The following is a 25,524-nucleotide window of genomic DNA, read 5'->3' as shown; positions in this document are numbered from 1 at the left end:
TCCCATCTCCCCCCTCCCCAGGGACCCTCCCTTTCTCCTTCTCCCACCTCCCCGCCTTCCTTCTCCCCACTCCCTGAGGTCTCCTCCTCTTCCTTTAACCCTCTCGGCTCTTCCCCTCCATCTTGGCATCTCCCAGACCTCCCCGTTGCCCCCAGGACGTCCCACTGGGCCACCGCACCACCCGGTGGCCCCATCAAACCTCCCCGTTGCCCCCAGTTGGCAACACAGACCTCCCAGTTGCCTCCCAGAGGACCACCCCACCACCCATTTGCCCCCATCAAACCTCCCAGTTTCCACCCCCAGACACCCTAGTTGTCCACCCGGATCTTCCAGTTGCCCTCCAGACCTCCCAGTCACCCTCCAGACCTCCCAGTCACCCTCCAGACTTCCCAGTTGCCCTCCAGACCTCCCAGTTGCCCTCCAGACCTCCCAGTCGCCCTCCAGACCTCCCAGTCCCTCCCCCCCCGAGATCTTGCAGGTGCTCGCCCCCCAAGACCTCCCACCCCACCAGCCTTCCCTCCTGTACCTCAGGGGCTCACGTGTCCCTTCCCAAGAGCCCCTGGCCTGGCCGCTGGATCCTCGGTGTCCCCGTCACCTGCGGTGGCCGTGACTGTTAGATGCCACTTCCCCTCCACCCAACCCCACGCAGGAAACGCTCACGCAAGAGGAAAGAGGCAAGAAAAACCACAGGGGAGGAAGGGGACATCTGGTGGGGGAGGGGTGCCGGACCTTCCTTTGTCCCCTGGGCGGGGGGAGTGACAGGAGCGGTGGCCACCACGTAGCGAGACCCTCCAGGAGGTCCTGAGGGTGGCGGTTGCCTCCGTCACCTGGCTGTGGCGGTGGCGCGAGCACGTTGGGATGGTGCGGAGGGGACGGGGAAGGTCTTCTTCTGCACGTGGGATGGCCGCCGCACCTGCTCGTCCTTCCCTCCACCCAACTGTCCAGCATTTGAGTCCTGGCCCTCAAACCATGACGACCTCCCCCCGACAGACACCCCCCCGTGACGGGGTGACCCCAAGTGAGAAGAAGACCCAATGACAGTGGTGGCCCTCCATAACCCACCCCGCTGAAGGAATCCCCATTTCCCATCATGCCGTTGTCCAAACAAAGAGAGCGAAGACTGGAGATGCCCTGCAGCAGGATCCAACCTTCCCCTTCCACGTCGCCCCCAAAATTCCCACAATGCCATTGACCGGCCAACGCGTCCCAAGACCGGAAATGGGCCGCGTCAGCCATTTTCACCCTCTGCTGCCGTTTTTTTGCCCCTCCAACCTCTCGAGGTTGGGTCTCCAGGTGGGAGCTGGGTGCGATCCAACCCAAGGCTTTCAGCCATCTTGGCAAGAACTCTCCCAGGCCTCAGAAAGTCCACGTTGGCTTGAGGGAGAATAAAAATGATATTTCTCTTCTCATTTCTTCTTTCTTTCCACCGGGATAGAGACAAGGCTCCAAACAAGGCATTTTTGGGTCATAATCCAGATGTTTCCTGGGTTATTCTGAGAATCAAGGACCAATTTTAGCAACGAAGGTGTAGTGGAAGCACTTTGGTCGTCTCTGGCTTCCAGCGACGTGCTCCCGTCAAGGAAAACCTACGCCCCGGGCTTTCGGACAAAGCGAAACTCTTGGAGGAGCCGACTCTCTGCCTTGCCGGTTATTCCCAGCTCGGGCATCTCTTCTCAAGCAACCGCCACCAGCCACCAAATATTTGGGGGCTTTCCGAGATCCTGAGGTGCTTTTCCACAACTATGGCGCTCCTCGGAATTGTCTGCGCCCTTCTGGCCGCCCGTGACAAACGCCGCTGGCGTGGCTGGCGCAGCCGGTACGGAGGCCGCGGCGCCGACTTCCCCCGCCGCCGAGCGGTTGGATTCGCCTTCCGTCACCTCCTTCAGCTGCAAAACGGTTTCCGATTCCTATGCGACCTTCCCGGATTGTCCCTTTGGATCAAAAAGATGGTTCCTAGTTGTGCTTCAGGGCATCCCAAGCTTTCCAGAATCCATGAAGTTGACTTAAAACCATGGAGTGGGGGAAGCGGAACGGGCGGCGTCCTTCTGGGGAGGCCGCGGCAGCGGCGTCGCTGGAGGCGCTGGCGGGACAAGCAGGCGTTCGCCGCCCTCTCCTCCTTCTTCCCTTCGCCCTCCCTCAACGCCCGTCGGGCGCCCGGGCTGACGGGTTGTGTGGTTTGCGGTGTGGGTGAGCCCGCACCCCATCGGTAGCGGAGAGGTGGCTTTGGGAGCCCCGGGCGCTCCTGGGAAAGGAGGGAGACGGTCAGCATGGTGCCCTCGTTCTGCCTCCTCCTGGACACTGCGTGGGGTTCACGGTGGGTCTCCCCAGCCTCGGCCTCCTGGGCCTTCTCCTCAACTCCTGGCAAGTCCTTGGGCGAGGGCGTTTCATAGAATCATGGAAGCGTTGAGGTTGGAAAAGACCCTTCGGATCTTCGAGTCCAACCGGTAACCCAGCGCTTGGGGCACGGCGACCCCAGGCACCGCTGCAGGCGTGGGGAGGAGCGGCTGGGAGCTGCCCGGCGGGAAAGGGCCTGGGGGTGCTGGGCGACAGCCACTGAACACGAGCCAGCAGTGTGCCCAGGTGGCCAAGGGGGCCAACGGCACCCTGGCTTGTGTCAGGAGCGGTGTGGCCAGCAGGAGCAGGGCAGGGATCGTCCCCCTGTGCTGGGCACTGGGGAGGCCGCCCCTCGAATGCTTGGAGAAGGAAGTCATCATCGAGGCATTCCAGGAGCCTCCTGGATTGCTTCTGCCCTGCTGCGTTGTCCCTCCAACAGCTGTCGGGGTGGTTGGAGTCGCCCATGAAGACCTGGGCTTGTGAACGGGAGGCTGCTCCTCTCTGTCTATAGAGGGCCTCACCCGCTCGGTCTTCCTGGTGGGGTGGCCTGCAGCAGACCCCCACCATACCGTCACCTGTCCCTGCCCTGCCTGTGACCCTGACCCGTAAGCTCTGGGTGGGCTCCTCATCCACCCCCCGGCGGAGCTCCCTGCCCTCCAGCTGGTCATTGACAGAGGGCAACCCCCCCTCCTCATCTCCCCTGCCTCTCCTTCCTAAAGAGCCGGGACCCTTCCGTTCCAACGCTGCAGCCATAGCAGCCATCCCACCCCGGCCCCCTGACGCCCATGAGATCAGAGCCCTGCAGGTGCGTGCATGCCTCCAGCGCCCCTTGTTTATGGCCCCTGCTGCGTGCGTTTGCACACAGGCATTGAAGTTGGGCCCCCGACGAAGCCGACTCACTGCCTGGAATTCCCTTGTGCTGCTCTTCAGGCGCGCTCCCGCTGACCTGTGGGCCTTCGGCAGGCTCTGGGCATCTGTTGCTGGCACTGGCATCCAACCGGTAGCAGTGGGAAGGATTGAGGATCCCCTCCCCTGGCAACTGGCCTTTAAAGCCCTCCGCGGCAGCTTGGCAAGTCGCTGACCGAAGACGCTCTGCCCCTTCTCTGGCAGATGGAGCCCGGCAGCCCCCGGCGGCCCAGGTCTCTCAAAGCCAAGCCCGTAGCCTAAGTAGCCGAAGCCCTGGCTGTGGCACCAGGCCTGTAACCGCTTGTTGATTTGCCAGGTTCGACCGGCCCTTTCAAAGCCCTTCCCTTTGGCGGCGAGGACTGATGAAAAAAACGACCTGCGCTCCAGAGTCCCTGACCGCCGCTGCTGGGGCTCTGCAACCCTTCCTGATGCTCCTGCGGCTGCTCCCGGCTGCATCCCTGGTGCCCACGTGAAACCAGGGCAGCGGATACCAATCGGTGGACTGTCGGAGGCTCGGTAGTCTCTCGGCGACAGCCCTGACACGAGCCCCCGGTGAGCAGCACACCCCTCTGGAGAGGGCGTCAGGTCGGCACGCGGGTGCCTCCGTACCTCTCGGAAGAGAAGTCGCCGGCTACCACCACCCGTCGCTTTTTCCTGGCTGCGCTGGTGGGCGTACGGGGAGCGGACGGGGCTGCCTCGCTCAGCTCCAGCGTCTCTCCTGCTGTGGCGGGTCTTTCCTCTTCAGTCTGCAGGAGTCTCTCTCCCTCCTGCTGGTCCTTGCCGCTGCAGCCGTCCGTTCTTCTGCGTTATTGACCCCCACCACCACCACCACCACCACCACCCCTTCTGTGTGTGCTGGAGAGGGAGTTTTTGGCTGTTTGGCCGCGGGCCCGCTGCAGCCTGCGCTCGGAACCAGCTATCGAACTCCTCCTCCGCCTCCCCGACGTTACGCAGGTTTCTCACCACCTCCTGGAGCTCGGCCGCCTGCTGCAGGAGGCCCTCCGCCGGGGCACACCTTTGCAGGCAGCTCTGCCTCCTGTCCCTGCCCCAGGAGCGAGGTCTGGGCCCTTCCCTGCAGTCTGAGGGCTGCGCTGCGGCCTCTCCCTTCAGCGGCGCCGTCTGCGCGGAGGCGTCGGGCAGCACCGGGGTGGATGGTGCAGACCCCCCCCCCCACCCCCCCCGAGCCGGAGCTGCAGCCTTCGCTCTCAGCCGAGTGCCCGCCACTCTGCCTCGAGGGCCAGGGAGGACGAGTGGCCTTGGCCGATGGCCACCGAACGGGGCCCGGTTGTGGGGTTCTGTGTGCTTCAAGTCACCCCTCCTTTGAAGAGGCGCCCTCCCTGCGCGCCTCCCACGCCCACGGCTGCGCCAGCTGCCGCCCCACGCCGTGTCCCCACGCCCTGTTCGCAGCGCTCCTGGTCGCTCGCACTCGCCAGGCTGCTTTGGAAGAAAGTGGGGGTGGGCGCCATGGCTCGGGCAATGCCCGGCCTTCGGGAGCGTCTCCCGCCAGAGCTGCCGGCTCCTGGGGGGTCTCTGTGCTCCCCTGGTGTTTCCCTGCCTCAGGAAAACTGCCTGTGCCCCGAGATCTGCCGCTCCGCTGTGGATCGGACTGGCTCCGGAGCAGCTCCCGTCGGCAGCTGGGGGTTTTTGTACCAATTTCTGTCCCACCGGGGGCAGAGGAGCCCCCCTGGCCACCCCATCGCTGCCCCCAGCCCTGCACCCCCCAATCCCTGCACCCCCCTCCCCCCCCAGCTCCGCAGTCCCCCAACACATCCTGGGTCCAAGGAGAAGGATTTATTTCAAACTCTGTGTCCCGTGGCCAGCCCTGCCGGTTACCGGCCCGGCTGGCCCCCGCCGGCCCCCGCTGGCCCCCATGGTCACCATCACGCAGCAGGGACACGGCAGCGTGCCTGGCCTGGCCCCCGCGCTCCCCCGTCACCGCGCTCACGGTCCCTTGTCACAGCTTTCGCTGTCCCCATCCCTGCTCGTGGTGTCCCCATCCCATCTCCTGCTGTCCCTCTTGCAGCTTCCAGTGTCCCCATCCCTGCTTTTGGTGTCCCCACCCTGGCTCCTGGTGTCCCCTTCCCTTGGTGTCCCCATCCCCAGCTCCCGCTGTCCCTCACCCTCCTTCCCAGTTGGCGGCCGGTCACCAGTGGTGTCCCCAGGGCTCAGTACTGGGGCCAGTTCTGTTCAATGTCTTTATGGATGATCTGGAGGAGGGGACCGAGGGCACCCTCAGCCAGTTTGCAGGGGACACCCAGTCGGGGGGAGCGCTGATCTGCTGGGGGGCAGGGAGGCTCTGCAGAGGGCCCTGGCCAGGCTGGAGCCATGGGCCCAGGCCACGGGGTGAGGGGCAACAAGGCTCAGGGCCGGGTCCTGCACTGGGGGCACAGCAACCCCAGGCACCGCTGCAGGCGTGGGGAGGAGCGGCTGGGAGCTGCCCGGCGGGAAAGGGCCTGGGGGGGGTGGTCGACAGCCGCTGAACATGAGCCAGCAGTGTGCCCAGGTGGCCAAGAGGGCCAGTGGCACCCTGGCTTGTATCAGGAATGGTGTGGCCAGCAGGAGCAGGGCAGGGATCGTCCCCCTGTGCTGGGCACTGGTGAGGCCGCACCTCGAATGCTGTGCTCAGCGCTGGGCCCCTCACCCCAAGGCGGCCATGGAGGGGCTGGAGCGTGGCCAGAGCAGGGCAGCGAGGCTGGGGCAGGGGCTGGAGCCCGAGGCTGGGGAGGAGCGGCTGGGGGAGCTGGGGGGGCTCAGCCTGGAGAAGAGGAGGCTGAGGGGAGCCCTCATCGCTCTCTGCAACGGCCTGAAAGGAGGCTGGAGCCGGGGGGGGGTCGGGCTCTTCAGTCACAAGCGATGGGACGAGAGGGAACGGCCTCGAGGGTAACAATTGGAGCTGATGATCTTAAAGGTCTTTTCCAACCCAGACGATTCTCTGATTCCCAGTGTCCCCGGCCCCCGCTGTCCCCCCCATCCCCTGCCCTGCAGCAGGCACCAGTAGTGGCTCCCCAGGGGACCCCAGCTCGCCCAGTCGTCCCCCCTCCAGCACGGCCACCCGCTGCGCCCGCATGGCCAGGGCCACCTCCCCCGTCACCAGCAGCACCGCGCGCCCGGCCCCGCTGGCTCCGAAGATCTCCTGCTCCACCTGCGGCGGGTGGCATCGTCAGTGGCGACCCCCCGGGTCTGGGGACACCGGGGACGTGGGGCCCAGGGACCCAGGGGACACCGGGAGCAGGAACGCAGGGGACATGGAGAGCAGGGACCAAGGGGACATGGGGAGCTGAGACGAAGGGGAGCAGGGACCCCCAGGACACCGGGACTGGGGACCAAGGGGACGCAGGGGGTGCTGGGATTGGGGACCAAGAGGACGCGGGGACCAGGGACGTGGCAGGGGATGCTGCAGGGACACGGCGGGGTTGGGTGGGGACACAGCGGGGACATGGCAGAGGACGTGGTGGGGACGGCTGGGGACGCAGTGGACCTGACCGCTGACGCCAGGGCAGGGGCCCGTCCTTGACAGGAACCGTGCCCTGCAGTCGAGTGAAGCCTCTCGGGTAGAAAGGCCGGCGGCTGCGGTATCGAAGGGCGAGGCCGGCACACGAATTATATGACACCGCGGCCAGCGCCGCACGCTTCCCACGGTGGCAGTGCCAAGCAGATGGCAAGCGCGTGGCTTCGGCACCCCAGACCCTGCAGCCAGGCCGGGCTGTCCCGTCCCTCCCCCCGCCCCGTCACCCAGCGGGCTTTATTCCGCTTTATTTTGTACAAATCTCTGTCCCGATGGGGGCAGCCCCCTCCTCCTGCCCAGCCCCCGGGGCAGGAGCCAGCTGCCGCTCCCCGTAGCCCACCCCCGGGGTCTCCGGCCGCCCCGCGCTGGGAGAGCGCTGCAGCAGGCGGCTGTAGGGCCCACGGCGGCTCCGCAGCTCGGCGGGCGTCCCCATCTCCACCACGGCGCCGCCTTCCAGCACCACGACGCGGTCGGCCGCCTCCAGCATCCGCCGGCAGTGGGTGATGAGCAGCACCGTCCGGACCCCTCCGCTCTGCAGCCACTGCTGCGGCTGCAGGAGATGCCGGCAGCCCTCAGCACCCGCCGCGGAGCCAGGATTCTCCCCCCCCCCCCCCCCCGCCCCGGTACCTCCCGCTGCTCACCGCCGCCTCGGCCTCCCCTTCCAGGGCACTGGTGGCTTCGTCGAGGATGAGGACGGTGGGTTGCCGCACCAGGGCCCGGGCAATGGCGATACGCTGCTTCTCCCCCGCTGAGAGCTGCCCCCCTTTCTCCCCTACATCTGTGGGATGAAAGGCCGGGGGGGTGAGCGGGACCTGGGTGCCTGGGGGTGCCCCCACCAGCCCCCGCCGGCACTCACCGCTCTCAAAGCCCCGGTCCAGCGCCAAGATGAAGCCCAGGGCACCAGCAGCAGCAGCAGCCGCCCTCACCTCCTCTTCCCCGCAGCCCTCCAGCCCGAACGCGATGTTGTCTCGGATGGTGCCGGAGAAAAGCACAGGCTCCTGCCCCACCAACGCCACCTGCCCCCAGGCACAGGCTGAGACCGGGCACCGCTCGGCGCAGTCGTGCTGCCCATCTGCTTGCCTGCCCGCTGCTGCCCTCACCTGGCGGTGCAGGTAGCGGTGCTCGTAGTCCCGCAGCGGCACCCCATCCAGCAGCACCTCCCCGGCCCCGGGCTCGTAGAATCGCTCCAACAACCCCGCGCAGGTGCTTTTCCCGCTGCCGTTGAGTCCCGCCAGCGCCGTCACCTCGCCAGGGCGCAGCTCAAAGGAGACGTCCTGGGGGCGGGGGGATGCAGCGGTGGTGGTGGGTGCTCAGGGGCGGCCCCGTCCCCTCCTTAGGGACCCCCGCGCTGCCCCCCCCCCCCTCCCCCCCGGCTCTACCTGCAGGACGAGGTGCTCGGGGCGCACGGGGTAGGCGAAGGAGACGCGCTGGAAGGCGACGTGGCCCCGCAGCGTGGCGGGCGCCCGCGTGCCCCCCGTGACCCCAGTGGGTTCCCGGTCCAGGTACTCCAAGATCTTGCGGCCGGCTGCCGCTTTGCTCAGCAAGTTGCCATGGCCGAAGACCAACGCCTGTACAGGACAGAGCCACTGCCACCGGGGACAGGGACAGACGGACGCGGCAGGGGTGGGGGACACGCGTCATGTGGTCTCACCTGCACGTGATGGCCAACTTTAGCCTGGTAGAGGAGGAAGGTGACGAGGCTGCCGGTGGTGACGGTCCCCTCGCGGAGCTGCTGGTGCCCACGGCAGAGCACCAGCACCTGCACGGCCAGCTGCAGCGCCTGCAGGGACGGAGGTCAGCGGGGCGGGGAGGAGGGGGACGGGGGTGCTCGGATGCCGGGGTCCCTCCTGGGCCTGCCTCACCCGCCGGATGAGGGTGAAGAGCGCCCGCTCCACATCTATCCGGTCCTTCAGCCTCAGCCTCTCGGCCAGTGCCTGGCTGTGGCGGCGCTCCTCCTCCTCCTCCCCAGCAAAGGTCCGCACCGTCTCAATGGAGGAGACGGCCTCCTGCACCACCGCCGCCGTCTTGGCCGTGGCATCCAGCATGGCTTGCTGCAGCACCTGGGCGGGGGCGGCCGGGTTCAGCGCCCGCGGAGCGGCAACGGGACGTCCCCGCCGGCCTGGCCCTGCCGGCCCACCCTCCCCCCCCCAGCCCCAAACCTCTGTCCCCCCCACACCAAGGTCCCCACACCACTGTCCCCACCCCTGCTGCCCCCATCCCGTCCCCGCCGACCCCCTTCTGCCTCTACAGTCCCTGCTGTCCCCGCCAGCATGTCCCCATCCCACCATCCCATCCCATTCCCACCGTCCCCCCCAGTCCCCACTGTCCCATCCTGTGTCTCCATCCCACCCCCTCATCCTCATCCCTATCCCGCCATCCCCTCCTGTCTCCCTGTCCTCATCCCACCATCTTGTCCGCCCCGCTCCCATTATCCCATCCCCACCCTCCCCATCCTGCCACCCCGTCCCCACTGTCCCATCCTGTCACCACCATCCCCATTCCCACCATCCCATTCCTCTGGTCCCCATCCCATCCCCACCATCCCCATTCCCACCATCCCAACCCCCTGGCCCTCATCCCATCCTCACCATCCCATCCCATCTCCCTGTCCTCATCCCCCCATCCCATCCCACCCCATCCCATCCCATCCCATCCCATCTTGTTCCCACCATCCCACCCCCCGAGTCCCCGTCCCATCATCCTGGGCCCAGCGTCCTGTCCCATCCCACCTCTCCGCCATCCTGTTCCCACTGTCCCATCTTGTCCCCGCCATCCCGTCTCCCTAGACCCCATCCCATCCCCCCCATCCCATCCAGTCCCCACCACCCCGTCCCCCCAGTCCCCATCGCCTATCCCACCCCCATTGTCCCATCCTGTCCCCATTCCCACCATCCCACCTCCCTGGTCTTCATCCCACCATCCCATCCCATCCCATCCCATCCCCCTGATCCCTCTCCCACCGTCCCATCCCCACCATTCCCATCCCCCGGTCCCCATCCCGTCCCCTCCGTCACCTGGTAGCGGGCATCATAGACCTTGCGCGCGGTGACGGTGAGGGGCACCTCCAGCAGCGCCAGCAGCGCCAGGCGGGGCGAGAGCCCCACCATGAAGCCACCCAACCCCAACACCGTCACCAAGCTCCGCAACGCCACGTTGACGCTCCTCGGCACCGCCTCACACAGCAAGGGCACGTCGTTGGCCAGCCGGGCGGCTAGCTCGGCTGCGGGGACAGGGAGGGGTCAGTGGGGGGGTTGGGGGTGGGGGTGGGGGGGGGATGGGGACCCCCCTACCTGCCGGCGTCCCCTGGAAGAAGGCCAGATCCTGGCACACCAGGCGGGAGAAGAGGCGGTGGCTGGTGCTCAGTTTGAGCCGGGCTTGCGCCAATGTGAAGAGACCCCCGCGGCAGCCGGCGAACAGCGAGCTGGGGGGTGGGGGAACGGACAGAGGGGACCCCCCCCCATCAGCCCGGCCATCGGGGACAGACGGACGGACAAGGGGGACACAGGGATGGATCCCCACCTGCCCAAATCGGCGGCGAGGACCAGGCCGATGGCGAAGGCAGTGAGTCCGTCCTCACGCCTCAGGGCGTCCAGGGCTTTGCCGGTGCAATACGGCCCCGCGGTCTCACCTGGACGGGCACCGGGGCGGGGGGAGGGGCAGCGTGAGGGGGAGGCGGCGGCAACGCCGGGACCCCACCCCCCCCCCCCCCGTCCGCCATCACTCACCCAGCACCGCCAACACCAGGAAGAGGAAGGCGCCGCCGAGGACGGGCCACTCGGTCCACGCCAGCGCCAGCAGCCGCCTCACAGCCACCGGCGACTCGGTGCCCACGGCCTTGCCGGGCACCGGCGCGGCCCAAGCCAGCAGCGCCGCGGCAGTTGCCCCATGGGTCAAGGCCAACCAAGCCGGTGCAGCCGCGGCCAACAGAAACGGTGTGGCGCCGTACGGCGCCAGGAGGCTCCGGAGGGTGAGGAAGGTGGCGGGGGTGAGGCTGAGCACGACGGCGGCTCCCCGGGGACCCCCTGGCGCCAGCAGCCGCCCAGCCGCGACAAACGCCGGCAGCCGCAGGCCGGCTTCCAGCCAGGCGGCTACCGGGCCCAACCACGCCAGCGCCGGGGCCAGCCGGGCCAGCGCCGCCAGCACCACCAGGTCAACCAGCAGCAGGAGGCAGGCCAGGCGGACAGCGGGGAGCAGCGCCATGGCCACGGTCCCAGTACGGCTCCCCTCGGCTGTGCTCAGCACCCTAAGGGAATTCACCAGTCAACACCAGTGCTCCCAGTTCAGCCCCCCCTCCCCCCCCCAGTCCCTGCCTGGATCCCCAAGACCTCACCCAGCACCCTAGGGTACTCACCAGTCAACACCAGTGCTCCCAGTCCAGCCCCCCAGACCCAGCCTGGACCGCGAGACCCTGCCCGGCACCCTGGAGTGCTCACCAGTCAACACCAGTGCTCCCAGTCCAGCCCCCTCAGCTCCCCTGGACCCCACCCAGCACCACAGGGAACTCACCAGTGCTCCCAGTCCAGCCCCCCAGACCCAGCCTGGACCGCGAGACCCTGCCCGGCACCCTGGAGTGCTCACCAGTCAACACCAGTGCTCCCAGTCCAGCCCCCTCAGCTCCCCGGGACCCCACCCAGCATCCTGGGGTGCTCACCAGTCAACACCAGTGCTCCCAGTCCACCCTCCTCAGCTCCCCTGGACCCCACCCAGCACCACAGAAAACTCACCAGTGCTCCCAGTCCAGTCCAGTGCCCCCAGTAGCTCCAGTACCTCCCAGCAGGGCCCGGCCGCGCCGCCTTTTGGTTTCACTTTCGCGGCCCCGCCCCCCCGCCCCCTCCGCCCATCGCTCCGCCCATCGCTCCGCCCGTCGTCCCGCCCACCCCCCCGCTCCATCTGCCATCGCCCCGCCCCTCCCGCTCATTCCCCCGCCCCCACCCTCTGCCCCGCCCCCCGACCACGCCCCTCTGCCCCGCTCCGCCCCCGCCGCCCTACCAAACTGTTCCAGCTCCACCTGCCCGGTAACTGATGACGCCACCGCCTCGGCCAATCAGCGCCGCCCGTTCGGCTCTTGCCCTTCCCTGCCTCCCCCGTCCCCCAGCGACCCCCCCCCCGGGGCAGGGACGGGGGGGGTGGGGACCCCCGGGGACCCCCGGGACCCCCCCCCCCGACGGTGCCCGGGGACCCCCCGGCCCTGCCCGGTGCCCGGTGCCCGGTGCCCGGTGCCCGGTGCCCGGGGCTGGGCCATGCGCGGCCGCCGCCGGTCCCGCCCCCGAGCTGGGTTTCGTTTTCCGAGAACCGGCGGCGGCTGCCGGGAAGCATCGGGACCGGGACCGGGACCGGGATCGGGGAGGAGGAGGAGGAGGAGGAGGAGGAGGAGGAGGGTCCCGGGAGCGGGGATACCGGGAGCGGGAGCAGGAGCGGGACCTGAGCGCACCGGGAGCAGAACCGGAGCGGAACCGGAGCAGAACCGGGAGCAGGACCCGGGCACAGCAGGGCTCACCGGGCCCGAACCGGAGCGGAACCGGAGCACCCCGGGCCCGGACTGGGGCTCACCGGGCCCGAACCGGAGCGGAACCGGAGCACCCCGGGCCCGGACTGGGGCTCACCGGGCCCGAACCGGAGCGGAACCGGAGCACCCCGGGCCCGGACTGGGGCTCACCGGGCCCGAACCGGAGCGGAACCGGAGCACCCCGGGCCCGGACTGGGGCTCACCGGGACGGAACCGGAGCGGAACCGGAGCACCCCGGGCCCGGACTGGGGCTCACCGGGACGGAACCGGAGCGGAACCGGAGCACCCCGGGCCCGGACTGGGGCTCACCGGGACGGAACCAGAGCGGAACCGGAGCACCCCGGGCCCGGACTGGGGCTCACCGGGACGGAACCGGAGCGGAACCGGAGCACCCCGGGCCCGGCCCGGTCACACCGGAGCGGACGATGGGGGGGGCCCCCGCCCGCCGCCTCCTGGCCCTGCTGAGCCCCGAGCGCGGGCGCTGCGCGGTGGTGGCGGGGCTGATGGCGGCCTCGGTCCTCGGTACCGGGGGGGGCATCGCAGGGCGGGGGGGGCAGCACCCGGGGGGGGGGGGGGGGGGGCAGCACCCAGTGGGGGGGATGGGCTGAGCTTTGGGGGGGTCAGCACCCAGTTTGGGGGGGCAGCACCCAGTGGGGGGATGGGCTGAGCTTTGGGGGGGCAGCACCCAGTGGGGGGATGGGCTGAGCTTTGGGGGGTCAGCACCCAGTTTGGGGGGGCAGCACCCAGTGGGGGATGGGCTGAGCTTTGGGGGGGTCAGCACCCAATTGGGGGGGCAGCACCCGGGGGGGGGGGGCAGCACCCAGTGGGGGGGGGCAGCACCCAGTGGGGGGATGGGCTGAGCTTTGGGGGGGTCAGCACCCAACTGGGGGGGGCAGCACCCAGTGGGGGGATGGGCTGAGCTTTGGGGGGGTCAGCACCCAATTGGGGGGGCAGCACCCGGGGGGGGGGGCAGCACCCAGTGGGGGGATGGGCTGAGCTTTGGGGGGGTCAGCACCCCGTGGGGGGTGGGCTGAGCATTGGGGGGCCAGCACCCAATTGGGGGGGGCCAGCACCCAATTGGGGGGGGGGCAGCACCCAGTGGGGGATGCGCTGAGCTTTTGGGGGGGGGGGGCAGCACCAACCCCTTGAGGTCACACCCTGGGGTCCCCCCCACCCTGGGGGGGGTGGGGTGACACCGACCCTGGGGGGCCCCCGTCACCCTGACGCCGTGTGTCCCCCCCCGGGCAGCGGAGGTGGCTGTCCCTTACTTCACGGGGCGCGTCACCGACTGGGTGGCCAGCGAGGACGAGGTGGCGGCCGCCTGGCCCATGGCACTGCTGGGGCTTGGCAGGTAGGACGGTGACACCGGGGATGTCGGACGGTGACACCGGGGATGTCACGCGGTGGGGGGGTGACACACGCGGCCCCACGCTAAGCCACCCCGGTGCCACCACCGCAGTGCCGTCACTGAATTCACCTGCGACGTCACCTACGCGGGGACCCTAAGCCGGGCGCTGGGAAGTCTCCAACGTCGCGTCTTCGCCGCCGTCCTGCGACGGGATGTCACCTCCCTGCGGGCGACGGGGTCCGGGGCAGTGACGGCGCGGGTGACAGGGGACGTGGAGGCCACCCACGCGGCGGTGGCCGAGGCGCTCAGCCTCTTGCTGTGGTACCTGGCGCGGGGCGTTTGTCTCCTGGTCGCCATGGTGTGGTTGTCACCCTTCCTGGCCTTCGTCACCCTCCTGTCACTGCCCGTCCTCCTGCTGCTGCCCCAGGGCGTCGGCAAGATCCAGCAGGTACTGGGGGGGGGGGGGACAGGGCCCATGGGTCCCGTGTCACCTCCCTGTGCCTGCTGTCCCCTCTCCGTGCCCACCGTCCCCTCCGAGTGCCACTATCCCTTCCCCGTGACTGCTGTCCCTTCCCTCCGCCCCTTGTCCCCTTCCATCCCCGCCACGTGCCCGCTGTCCCCTCCCCATGCCCACCGTCCCCTCCCTGTGCCCCTTGTCCCCTCCCTGTGCCCCCCCGTCCCCTCCTGGCACCCCTTGTCCCCTCCCTGTGCCCCCCTGTCCCCTCCTGGCACCCCTTGTCCCCTCCCCGTGCCCCCCTGTCCCCTCCTGGCACCCCTTGTCCCCTCCCCGTGCCCCCCTGTCCCCTCCTGGCACCCCTTGTCCCCTCCCTGTGCCCCCCCGTCCCCTCCTGGCACCCCTTGTCCCCTCCCTGTGCCCCCCTGTCCCCTCCTGGCACCCCTTGTCCCCTCCCTGTGCCCCCCGTCCCCTCCTGGCACCCCTTGTCCCCTCCCTGTGCCCCCCTGTCCCCTCCTGGCACCCCTTGTCCCCTCCCTGTGCCCCCCGTCCCCTCCTGGCACCCCTTGTCCCCTCCCTGTGCCCCCCTGTCCCCTCCTGGCACCCCTTGTCCCCTCCCCGTGCCCCCCTGTCCCCTCCTGGCACCCCTTGTCCCCTCCCTGTGCCCCCCTGTCCCCTCCTGGCACCCCTTGTCCCCTCCCCATGCCCCCCTGTCCCCTCCATCTGTCCACTGTCCATCCCCTCCCTGCTCCCCCTGTGTCCCCCCCCCCGCCCCGAGGTGACACCGCTGTCCCCAGGGGCTGTCGCGGCGGGTGCAGGAGGCGCTGGCGGGTGCCACCGAGGTGGCAGTGGAGACCTTCCAGGCCATGGCCACCATCCGCAGCTTCGCCCACGAGGCCGGGGCGGCCGAGCGGTACCACCAGCGCCTGAGCCACGTCTACGGGCTGGAGGGGAAGGAGGCGGCCACCTACGCCGCCACCCTCTGGGCCAGCGGGGTACGGGGACATGGTGGCACAGGGACGGGGGACACGGGGATGGGGTGGCACAGGGGCTGGGGGGCGTGATGGCACAGCGATGGGGGGATATGGGGAGCAGTGGCATGGGGACATGGGGACGTGGTGGCATGGGGCTGGGGGACATGGGGACGTGGTGGCACAGGGCTGGGGGACGTGATGGCACAGCGATGGGGGGATATGGGGAGCAGTGGCATGGGGACATGGGGATGGGGTGGCACACGGGTGGGGGACATGGGGATGTGGTGGCACGGGGCTGGGGGACATGGGGACATGGTGGCATGGGGCTAGGGGACATGGGGATGGGGTGGGGGACATGGGGACATGGTGGCATGGGGCTAAGGGACATGGGGATGTGGTGGCATGGGGCTAAGGGACATGGGGATGGGGTGGCACAGGGCTAGGGGACATGGGGATGGGGTGGCACAGGGTGGGGGACATGGGGATGGGGTGGCATGGGGCTGGGGGACATGGGGACGTGGTGGCACGGGGCTGGGGGACATGGGGATGGGGTGGCACAGGGGTGGGGGACATGGGGACATGGTGGCATGGGGCTAAGGGACATGGGGATGGGGTGGCACAGGGTGGGGGACATGGGGACATGGTGGCATGGGGCTAAGGGACATGGGGATGGGGTGGCACAGGGTGGGGGACATGGGGACATGGTGGCATGGGGCTGGGGGACATGGGGACGTGATGGCACGGGTCTGGGGGACGCAGGGGCGAGGTGGCACGCGGCCAGGGGCTGTGACGACACAGGGATTAGGGGACATGGGGACATATCCCAGGGCTGGGACCTCAGTGTCCCTGGGGAGAGGTGGCTGCGGCAGGGAGGGAGACGGGGACCCTCCCCAGCGGTGTCCCCCCGCGGTGACCTCCCTGCTGTGTCCCCAGTTCTCAGCGCTGGCCCTGAAGTTGGGGCTCCTCTGCTATGGGGGACAGCTGGTGGCCGCGGGGACCATCACCACCGGGGACCTTGTCACCTTCCTCGTCTACCAGATGCAGTTCGCTGAGGCCGTAGAGGTGAGCCCAAGGGGACACCGTGTCCCCAGAGTCCTCCCTGCCGTGTCCCCAAGGCCATTCCCTGTGTCCCCACGCCCCCCCTGCTGTGTCCCCATGCCAGTCCCAGTGTTTCCCCATTGCCACCCATGTCCCGTGCCCTCCCTGCCATGTCCCTATGTCCCCGTGCCCACCTCTCCATGTCCCTGTGTCCCCCTGCCACGTCCCCATGCCCTCCCCACCACGTCCCTGTGTCCTCCGTGTCCCCATGCCCGTTTCCCGTGTCCCCGTGTCCTCCTGGACACACCCCTGTCCCTGTCCTCTGTGTCCCCAAGTCCTCCCCTCCATGTCCTCATGCCCTGCCACCCTGCCATGTCCCTGTGTCCCCGTGTCCTCCCTGCCACATCCCCACGCTGGTCCCACTGTGTCCCTGTGCACGCTGATGTCCCCCCCACCATGTCCCCGTGTCCCCTGTGTCCCCACACACTCCTGGTCGTGTCCCCAGGCCCATTCCCCATGTCCCCGTGTCCTCCTGGACGCATCCCTGTCTCTGTCCTCTGTGTCCCCAAGTCCTCCCCTCCATGTCCTCGTGCCCTGCCATCTCCCCATGGCCTCCCTGCCATGTCCCTGTGTCCCCTGTGTCCCCACACACTCCTGGTCGTGTCCCCAGGCCCATTCCCCATGTCCCTGTGTCCTCCTGGCTGCATCCCTGTCCCAGTCCCCGGTGTCCCTGTGTCCTCATGTCCCCATGCTCATTCCCCAGTCCCCACACCCTCCCAGTCATGTCCCCATGTCCTCCTGGACACAGTCCCCTGTGTCCCCATGTCCCCATGTCCATTCTCCATGTCCCCATGTCCTCCTGGCTGCATCCCTGTCCTCGGTGTCCCCATGTCCCCATGCTTGTTCCCCAAGTCCCCACACCCTCCCCGCCATGTCCCCATGTCCCCATACTCATTCCCCAGTCCCCACACCCTCCCGGTCATGTCCCCATGTCCTCCTGGACACAGTCCCCTTTGTCCCCATGTCCCCATGTCCATTCTCCATGTCCCCATGTCCTCCTGGAGGCACCCCTGTCCTCGGTGTCCCCATGTCCCCATGTCCCCATACTCATTCCCCAGTCCCCACACCCTCCCAGTCATGTCCCCATGTCCTCCTGGACACAGTCCCCTGTGTCCCCATGTCCCCATGTCCATTCTCCATGTCCCCATGTCCTCCTGGAGGCACCCCTGTCCTCGGTGTCCCCATGTCCCCATGTCCCCATACTCATTCCCCAGTCCCCACACCCTCCCAGTCATGTCCCCATGTCCTCCTGGACACAGTCCCCTGTGTCCCCATGTCCCCATGTCCATTCTCCATGTCCCCATGTCCTCCTGGAGGCACCCCTGTCCTCGGTGTCCCCATGTCCCCATGTCCCCATACTCATTCCCCAGTCCCCACACCCTCCCAGTCATGTCCCCACTGGGTCCCCAGGTCCTGCTCCGCTACTACCCCAACATGACCAAGGCCGTGGGCTCCTCAGAGAAGATCTTTGAGTTCCTGGACCAGGAGGAGCAGGTGGCACCCACGGGGAAGCTGGCGCCCGACGTCCTGCGGGGCCACCTCCAGCTTGAGGACGTCTGGTTCTCCTACCCTGGGCAGCAAGAGCCCGTCCTCAAGGTGGGCACGGGGACAGGGCGGGGGACGTGGGGACATGATGGGGGGACACGGTGGGGAGGGCATGGGGACACGGCGCGGGGATATAGAGGTGCTGGGGAGGGCGTGGGGGCACGGACTTGGTGGGGAGGGTGTGGGACATGGTAGGGACATGGCAGGTGGACATGGGGACATGGTGGGGGGACGTGGGGACATGGAGGTGGTGGGGAGAGTGTGGGGACATGGCAGGTGGACATGGGGACATGGTGGGGAGGGCATGGGGACATGGAGGTGGTGGGGAGAGTGTGGGGACATGGCAGGTGGACATGGGGACATGGTGGGGAGGGCATGGGGACATGGAGGTGGTGGGGAGAGTGTGGGGACATGGTGGGGGGACGTGGGGACATGGAGGTGGTGGGGACATGATGGTGGGGACATGGGGACATGGTGGGGAGGGCATGGGGACATGGAGGTGGTGGGGAGAGTGTGGGGACACTGGTGGGGGGACGTGGGGAGATGGTGGGGAGGTCATGGGGACAGGGACGTGGTAGGGACATGGTGTCGGGGCCATGGGGACATGGAGGTGGTGGGGACATGGTGTTGAGGCCATGGGGACGTGGTGGGGAGGGCGTGGGGCCAGGGGGACACGGTGGGGAGGGCACGGGGAGGGCCAGGGACACTGGGGTCGGGGGCACAGGGTGTCACGTCTGTCCCCCCAGGGCGTGTCCCTGGAGCTGCGCCCCGGGGAGGTGCTGGCGGTGCTGGCCCCCCCGGGGGCGGGGAAGAGCACCCTGGTGTCCCTGGTCCTGTGTCTGCGCCCGCCGGAGGCCGGGCGGGTGCTGCTGGACGGTCACCCCCTCCCTGCCTACCAGCACCCCTACCTGCGCTGCCAGGTGCCACCACCGCCTCTGTCACACGATGTCCCCAGCGGGTCCCCACCGCCACCCCCGTGTCACCGGCCATACCCAATGAGTCCCCCACTGCCACCTCCATCTCACCAGCTGTCCCCAGCGCGTCCCCACTGCCACCCCCACCACGTCCCCAACACATCCCCAGCTGTCCCCGCCGTGTCCTGACGCATCCCCGGCAGTATCCCCAGCCACCCCTGCCGTGTGCCCCGCCATGTCCCTGCCACAGCCCCGCCATGTCCCCAGCAGTGTCCCCACCATGTCCCCAACCTCCCTGCTGCGTCCCCAGCCGTCCCTGCCGTGTCCCCCCTGCATCCCTGCCGTGGCCCCTGCAGTGGCCCCAGCCATCCTCACCCTGTCCCTGCCACGTCGGCGCTGCATCCTTGCCGCGTCCTCAGCTGTCCCCTCCATGTCCCTGCCACGTCCCCAGCCAGCCCCGCCACGTCCTCCACCATGTACCTGCTGCGTCCCCACCCAAGCCTGCCGCGTCCCTGCCGCGTCCCCGCCGCGTCCCCACCACATCCCTACCATGTCCCTGCCGCGTGCCCTGCCACATCTCCGCCATGTCCCCACTGCGGCCCCTGCCACACCCACGCCATGGCCCCTGCCCCGTTCCCGCCACGTCCCCAGCCGTCCTCTCCGCCACAGGTGGCCGCCGTCCCCCAGGAGCCGGTGCTCTTCTCCCGCTCGCTCCACGCCAACATCGCCTACGGGCCGGGGAGCTGGAGCCGGGCGCAGGTGACGGTGGCAGCCCGCCGGGCGGGTGCCCACGCCTTCATCACCCGCCTGTCCCGGGGCTATGACACAGGTAGGAGGTGTCCCGCCCCCCCCCCCCTCCCCGTGTCCCCGTGTCCCCACCCTGACCCCCGTCTTGCGCAGAGGTGGGCGAGCTGGGGGGGCAGCTCTCCGGGGGACAGCGGCAGGGGGTGGCCATTGCTCGTGCCCTCGTGAGGGACCCCCGGGTCCTCGTCCTCGATGAGCCCACCAGTGCCCTGGACACCGAGAGCCAGCTGCAGGTGGGAGGCGACACCCGTGTCCCCTCGGTCTCCCTGTCCAGCAGCACCCTCGTCCCTGGGTGTCCCCTTGGTCCCCAGTGCCACTGTCCCCTGGGTCCCCAGTCTCAGCATTTCCTGGGGTCCTGGCCCCCGGGTCCCCTTCATCCCCCGTCCTGCTGGCCCCTGCGTCCCTCTCCCAGCAGACCCGTGGTCCCAGGGGGGGTCCCCTTTGGTCCCCTCTTCCAGCCACTGGTCCCTGTGTTGCCGTGGTCCCCAATCCCGCTATCCCCTGGGTCCCCTGCGTCCCTCTCCCAGCAGCCCCCCAGTCCCTGGGAGTCCCCCTGGATCCCCTCTTCCAGCGTCCCCTTCCCTGGGTCCCTGGTCCCCGTGTCCTCTTGGTCCCCATCCCAGCAACCCCTGGGTCCCCTTGGTTCCAAATCCCGGTGTCCTGGGGGTCCCTGGTCCCCACATCCCCTGGATCTCTGCTCCCCTTCGTCTCAGCTCCCCATGTCCCCTTGGGCTCTGCTCCCCATGTCCCCTGGGTCCCTGGGCCCCACGTCCCCGGTGTCCCCAGACCCGGGGGGTCCCCACTGACGATGCCACCCGCCGCAGGTGGAGCAGGAGATCTTCGGAGCCAGCGGGGCCGGGCGCGCGGTGCTGCTGGTGACGGGGCAGGTGGCCCTGGCCATGCGGGCGCAGCGGGTGGCCGTGCTGGAGGGGGGACGACTGGGCGAGCTGGGGTCCCCCGGGGAGCTCCTGTGGCCCGGCAGCCACTACTGGCACCTGCTGCAGGGCAGGGGCCAGGGGGGGACAGCGGGGGCCGGGGACATGGGGGAGGAGGGTGAGGGAGAGCAGGAGCTGGGGATGGGGACACCAGGTGCCAGGATGAGGACACCAAGGGATGGGGACAGCGAAAGCTGTGACAAGGGACCGTGAGCGCGGTGACGGGGGAGCGCGGGGGCCAGGCCAGGCACGCTGCCGTGTCCCTGCTGCGTGATGGTGACCGCGGGGGCCAGCGGGGGCCAGCGGGGGCCAGCCGGGCCGGTAACCGGCAGGGCTGGCCACGGGACACAGAGTTTGAAATAAATCCTTCTCCTTGGACCCAGGATGTGTTGGGGGACTGCAGAGCTGGGGGGGGGGGGGGTGCAGGGATTGGGGGGTGCAGGGCTGGGGGCAGCGATGGGGTGGCCAGGGGGGCTCCTCTGCCCCCGGTGGGATAGAAATTGGTACAAAAACCCCCAGCTGCCGATGGGAGCTGCTCCGGAGCCAGTCCGATCCACAGCGGAGCGGCAGATCTCGGGGCACAGGCAGTTTTCCTGAGGCAGGGAAACACCAGGGGAGCGCAGAGACCCCCCAGGAGCCGGCAGCTCCGGCGGGAGACGCTCCCGAAGGCTGGGCATTGCCCGAGCCATGGCGCCCACTCCCTGGTGATAAAAGGCGGACTAGGGAGAATGTGGGCCCTCTCCGGAAGGAACCGGGAGACCTGGGCACCCGGGATATGGAGAAGGCTGAGGAACTCAGTGACTCTTTTGCCTCAGTCTTCACCGGCCAGTGCTCGAGCCACACCACCAAGTCGCAGAAGGCCAAGGCAGGGACTGGGAGAATGAAGAACCGCCCGCTGTAGGAGAAGATCACGTTCGAGACCATCTAAGGCACCTGAAGGTGCACAAGTCCACGGGACCTGGTGAGATGCATCCGCAGGTCCTAAGGGAACTGGGGGATGCAGTTGTGAAGCCACTCTCCATCATGTTTGAGAAGTCGGGGCAGTCCAGTGAAGCTGCCGCTGACTGGAAAAGGGGAAACATAACCCCATTTTTAAGAAGGGAAAAAAGGAAGACGCGGGGAACTACAGGCCAGTCAGCCTCACCTCTGTGCCCCGCGAGATCCTGGAGCAGAGTCTCCTGGAAACTATGCTAAGGCACATGGAAAATAAGGAGGTGATTGGTGACAGCCACCGGGGCTTCACTAAGGGCAAGTCGTGCCTGACAAATTTGGGGGCCTTCTACGACGGGGTTACAGCGTTGGTGGATGAGGGAAGAGCAAGAGATGTCATCGACCCGGACCTGTGCAAAGCATTTGACGCTGTCCCGCACGACATCCGTGTCTCTAAAATGGAGAGACAGGGATTCGACGGATGGACCACTCGGTGGATAAGGAATTGGCTGGATGGTCGCACTCAAAGAGTTGTGGTCAACGCCTTGATGTCCATGTGGAGACCAGTGACGAGTGGCGTTCCTCAGGGGTCGCTATTGGGACCAGCGCTGTTTAACATCTTTGTTGGCAACATTGGACAGTGGGATTGAGCGCACCCTCAGCAAGTTTGACACCAAGCCGTGTGGTGCGGTCGACACGCCGGAGAGAAGGGCTGCCATCCAGAGGGACCTTGGCAGGCTGGGCAGGTGGGCCCACGTGAACCTCATGAAGTTCAACCAGGCCAAGGGCAAGGTCCTGCACATGGGTCGGGGCAATCCCAAGCACAAATACAGGCTGGGCGGGGAATGGATTGAGAGCAGCCCTGAGGAGAAGGGCTGGGGGTGTTGGGTGATGAGAAGATCAACATGACCTGGCAATGTGCGCTTGCAGCCCAGAAAGCCAACCGACTCCTGGGCTGCAGCAAAAGCAGCGTGGCCAGCAGGGCGAGGGAGGGGATTCTCCCCCTCTGCTCCGCTCTCCTCAGACCCCACCTGCAGCCCGGCTCCACCACCCTGGGTTGCTGGGAAGCAAATGAACTCCATCCCAGCCAGAACCAGCACAGCCCTCGGCCCGAGGCCGCGAGAGCAGCCCAGGCACCGCGAGAGGAGGCACAGGCCGAGGGAGGGGGGGGACCAGCGTTTATTGGGTGCGCCAGGAAACGTACACACGCGGAAGAAATCAGTTACAACCTCAAAATTAAGAAAACAGAAATAATTGCAGTGCTCAATTCTAGAAGTATTGGAAAAACGAAGTTCACCCAGCCAGAAGAGCCCCCACCGCAGCCGGGGGTGGGCAGGCGCAGCGTGACAAGCTCGCTCTGCAGGCAGCTCCCAGCATCCTCCAGCACCGCTCTGTGCCCAGCTGGTGAGAGGGCAGGGGGCCACATCCAGCCACGTGCTGGCCCCTCGGGAAGGGGTTAGGCGGTGATCCCTGCAGGGAAGAGAGGAAGAGACAGCGTCACCCAGGGCCACCTCCCTGTCCCCAACTCTCTGCTCTGGGGGGCTCGGTGACCCCCTCCCACAACCCAGTGTTGCTCCAGTTGCAGAAAACACAGAGAGCTGGGCCCACTCCGTCCATCCCCCCGGTCCCAGGCCGTACCTGCGGCTGAGCCACCAGACCCCCCGTCCGTGCCTGCGAGAGAGAAACAGCCGTGAGCTGCCAGCCCCACGCTCGCTACGGGCCCAGTGCATGGGCCAGGAGCCGGCCTGGGAGCCACGGCCGCGCTGCAGCCACTGGGAGGGGAGGATGGTGCTGCAGGCACCGGAGGGGACACACAACCTCTTCCATACGTCCCCGCTGCGAGGCTTTAAAGAGGGGCAGCACAGGGAGGACGAGGGGTCGGGAAATGCCGGCAGCGGCCAAAAATCAGAGCCACGAGTCCACCCCGGCACTGGGCAGCGGGTGGAGCCGGACCTGCTCCCGGTACTCACTTGATGCCATGCCGTAGCCCTTCTTCCCTTTCCCTGATTTGTACTTCCAGATGGTGAATGCGGCCATGACAGCGGTGACAGCCAGGACGGCAACAGCCACTGCCACCACGATGGTGAGCAGGTTGGACTCCGGCTCTGGGGGAGAGCAGGGCCGTGAGGAGGGGAAGGGCAACCACCCCAGCCCACCGCTCCACGGGCCCAAGCCCACCGGGCTCACCCCACGCAAAGACACCGGGCTCGGCCAGGCTGGCGTGCTCCACGCGGCACCGGTACTTGTCCTTCTCCTCCGGGCGCGCCTCGATGGAGGCCCAGGTGTAGTAGGTGCCGTCGCTGTTGGGCGCGATGCTGCCCCACTCCGTCTCCTGGTCCCTCACCTCGCCCGCCTTCAGCCAGCTGACGGTGATGGGCCGCGGGTAGAAGCCGTAAGCGCGGCAGTACAAGGTCAGGATCCCGTGGGCCTCCTTCCCCGACACTCGCACCGCGGGGGGCTCTGGGGAGGGGCAGGCGGTGAGGGCCGGCACACGCACCCACAGCAGCCGGTCCCCGGGGTCCCCGCCTCGCCCTCACCTTTCCTCTCCAGCACGGCCCGCCCGTAGCTCACGTATTTCCTCAGCCACTCGATGCAGGTGCTCTGCAGGTAATGCTTCCACCGCTCAGCGACAGTCCCGTCCTCCTCCCACTTGCGCTTGGTGATTTGTGCCGCCACGTCGGCCGCGGTGAACGTCATCGTGTCCATGTCGAAGGCGATGAAGTCCCTCCCGTCGTAGGCGTTCTGATAAATCCCCCTGGTGCTACCGTCCTCCAGGAGGTCACAGCCGTACATGGACTGCCGTGTGTGAGCCCCTGGAACGCGACCAGGGAGATGGGGCTGAGGGGCTGGGAGGAGACGGCCAGGAGCCTCCCAGTCCTGGGATGGGGTCCTGGGCACTGCGGGGGTGGGGATGCGCTGGGCTGGGGTGGCCAGAAGCCCCCCCCGCCTCTGGGACAGGGGATCCCAAGCGCTGTGGGGCTGGCACAGGGCAGCCGGGAGCCCCTGGCGCTGGGGGACAGGGGGGCTGGGAGCCCCCTGACAATGACCCCAGGCAGGGAAGGGCCGGCCCAAGCCGGGGCAGCAGCGTGGGGCAGGGCAGGGTCTTGGGGGTGCGAACTCCCCTGGCCCACGCAGCTCCACCCCAGCCCCACGGAGCCCCAGCCCAGCCCCCACTCACCCCTGCTCTGGTTGTAGCGGGCCCGCAACGTGTCCAGGTCCACGCGGTAAACCTGCTGATTGCTCTGTGCGATCTGGGTCTGGGTGTCCCAGTACTGCTGATCCACGCTGGCCGCCATCCAGGCCGCCCGGGGCTCCACCTTCCCCGTCTCGCTGTCGTAGCGCACAAAGGGGTTCCCATCCAAGTACCCCACGGACACGTACTGGGGAAGCCCCGGGCCTGGCTCCGACACCGCAACATAGAAGTAGCGCAGGGAGTGGAGCACTGCGGGGACACGGGGGGCGGTCAGAGGTGGGGGGCAGCGGGGTTTGGGGGGGGACGGGACAGGGGTGAGGGTGCCCGGGGGCAGGGATGGAGAGCGAGGCTGGGTGGGGGTCGGGGTGCCCGGGAAACGGGGTGCAGGGGGGCGCGGGGGTGGGGAGGGGGGGGGTTCCGAGGGGCACCCGGTGCCCGGCGAGGGGGACCGCGGGTTCCCTGGGCCCAGGGAAGGGGAGGCCAGGGGGGTCGGGGGGGGGGGGGGGGGGGGGTCGGAGGTTCCCGATGTCCCGGGAGAGGGGGTGCAGGGGGGTCCCGGTGCCCGGGGGGGCTCCCGGGTCCCCGCCCGCCCTCACCGTTCGCCGCCGCCCCGACGACGGCCCCCAGCAGCAGCCCCAGGCCCAGCGCCCGCCCCGGCCCCATCGCGCTGCTCCGCACCGGCCGCGAACCCGCACTGAGCCGCCGAACCTCGCCCCAAGCCCCAAACCCCGCCTCAGGCCCCGCCCCTCCCCGCCATTGGCCCCTCCACCGCCCGACCGCCAATGGCAGCCCGAGCCGCGTCTGACGTCACCGGGCGCCGGGCAGATCCCGGCTCCGCAGGTTGGCGCGGAAGCGAAAGCGAAAGCAGCAGAGGCAGCGGGGGGGCTGGGCCGGGACAGGGCTCCCCCGGGGCCCCCCGCCACCCCGCCCCCCCCGGGACCCTCGGCCCGGGACCCCCCCACGTCCCCACGCCCCCCCCGAACCCCCCGCTCCACCAGCGTCCCCCCAGCCCGGGGTCACCCCGGGGCCCCCCACGCCCCAGCCCCGGCCCCGCTCTTGTCCCCTTCCCCCGGGGCAC

The 25,524-nt window shown here is 68.6% G+C and overlaps 4 protein-coding genes across 8 annotated transcripts in view; 1 reads left to right on the top strand and 3 right to left on the bottom strand.

Moving 5' to 3' along the window:
- Positions 1-666, bottom strand: part of LOC104019831 (complement C4-B) — an 82,631-nt gene extending 81,965 nt beyond the window's left edge. Inside the window, exon 1 of the mRNA XM_087734920.1 lies at positions 527-666. The gene's annotated coding sequence lies outside the window, so the exon portion shown is untranslated. The remainder of the gene's footprint in view (positions 1-526) is intronic.
- A 4,350-nt stretch (positions 667-5,016) lies between these two features.
- On the bottom strand, positions 5,017-11,815 carry TAP2 (transporter 2, ATP binding cassette subfamily B member). Of its 3 annotated transcripts, none has more exons than XM_087734890.1 (12): positions 11,735-11,815; positions 10,471-10,988; positions 10,265-10,373; positions 10,036-10,166; positions 9,760-9,965; positions 8,608-8,805; positions 8,397-8,525; positions 8,125-8,313; positions 7,846-8,019; positions 7,602-7,761; positions 7,387-7,523; positions 5,017-7,295 (listed from the first exon to the last, which is right to left on the bottom strand). In XM_087734890.1, exons 2-12 carry the CDS (start codon positions 10,943-10,945, stop codon positions 6,993-6,995), a joined length of 2,211 nt encoding a protein of 736 aa, XP_087591016.1. In that variant the 5' UTR covers positions 10,946-10,988; positions 11,735-11,815; the 3' UTR covers positions 5,017-6,992. The 3 variants fall into 3 exon arrangements, with proteins under 3 accessions (XP_087591016.1, XP_087591015.1, XP_087591017.1); XM_087734889.1 differs by lacking the exon at positions 11,735-11,815 and adding an exon at positions 11,470-11,573; XM_087734891.1 differs by lacking the exon at positions 11,735-11,815 and adding an exon at positions 11,107-11,151.
- LOC104019830 (antigen peptide transporter 1) lies at positions 11,764-20,701 on the top strand. Of its 3 annotated transcripts, XM_087734883.1 has the most exons (10): positions 11,768-12,773; positions 13,500-13,602; positions 13,711-14,047; positions 14,851-15,048; positions 15,961-16,089; positions 17,536-17,721; positions 18,417-18,590; positions 19,254-19,413; positions 19,485-19,621; positions 20,213-20,701. In XM_087734883.1, exons 1-10 carry the CDS (start codon positions 11,768-11,770, stop codon positions 20,534-20,536), a joined length of 2,754 nt encoding a protein of 917 aa, XP_087591009.1. In that variant the 3' UTR covers positions 20,537-20,701. The 3 variants fall into 3 exon arrangements, with proteins under 3 accessions (XP_087591008.1, XP_087591007.1, XP_087591009.1); XM_087734881.1 differs by having other exon boundaries at positions 11,766-12,773; positions 19,485-20,355; XM_087734882.1 differs by lacking the exon at positions 18,417-18,590 and having other exon boundaries at positions 11,764-12,773; positions 19,485-20,355.
- A 1,713-nt stretch (positions 20,702-22,414) lies between these two features.
- On the bottom strand, positions 22,415-25,194 carry LOC148051951 (class I histocompatibility antigen, F10 alpha chain-like). The gene is made up of 7 exons (XM_087734903.1): positions 25,043-25,194; positions 24,432-24,695; positions 23,791-24,066; positions 23,441-23,713; positions 23,224-23,358; positions 22,892-22,924; positions 22,415-22,723 (listed from the first exon to the last, which is right to left on the bottom strand). The coding sequence occupies exons 1-7, from the start codon at positions 25,107-25,109 to the stop codon at positions 22,710-22,712; spliced, it is 1,062 nt and encodes a 353-aa protein (XP_087591029.1). The 5' UTR covers positions 25,110-25,194; the 3' UTR covers positions 22,415-22,709.
- Between the last annotated feature and the right edge of the window lie 330 nt (positions 25,195-25,524).

Source organism: Nipponia nippon, unplaced genomic scaffold (assembly GCF_047370975.1).
Source record: "Nipponia nippon isolate SJK-2023a ecotype South Korea unplaced genomic scaffold, ASM4737097v1 scaffold_50, whole genome shotgun sequence".
Taxonomy (NCBI): Eukaryota; Metazoa; Chordata; class Aves; order Pelecaniformes; family Threskiornithidae; genus Nipponia; species Nipponia nippon.
Note: the sequence above shows the minus strand (reverse complement) of the source record. Positions and strands in the feature narration are given on the sequence as shown.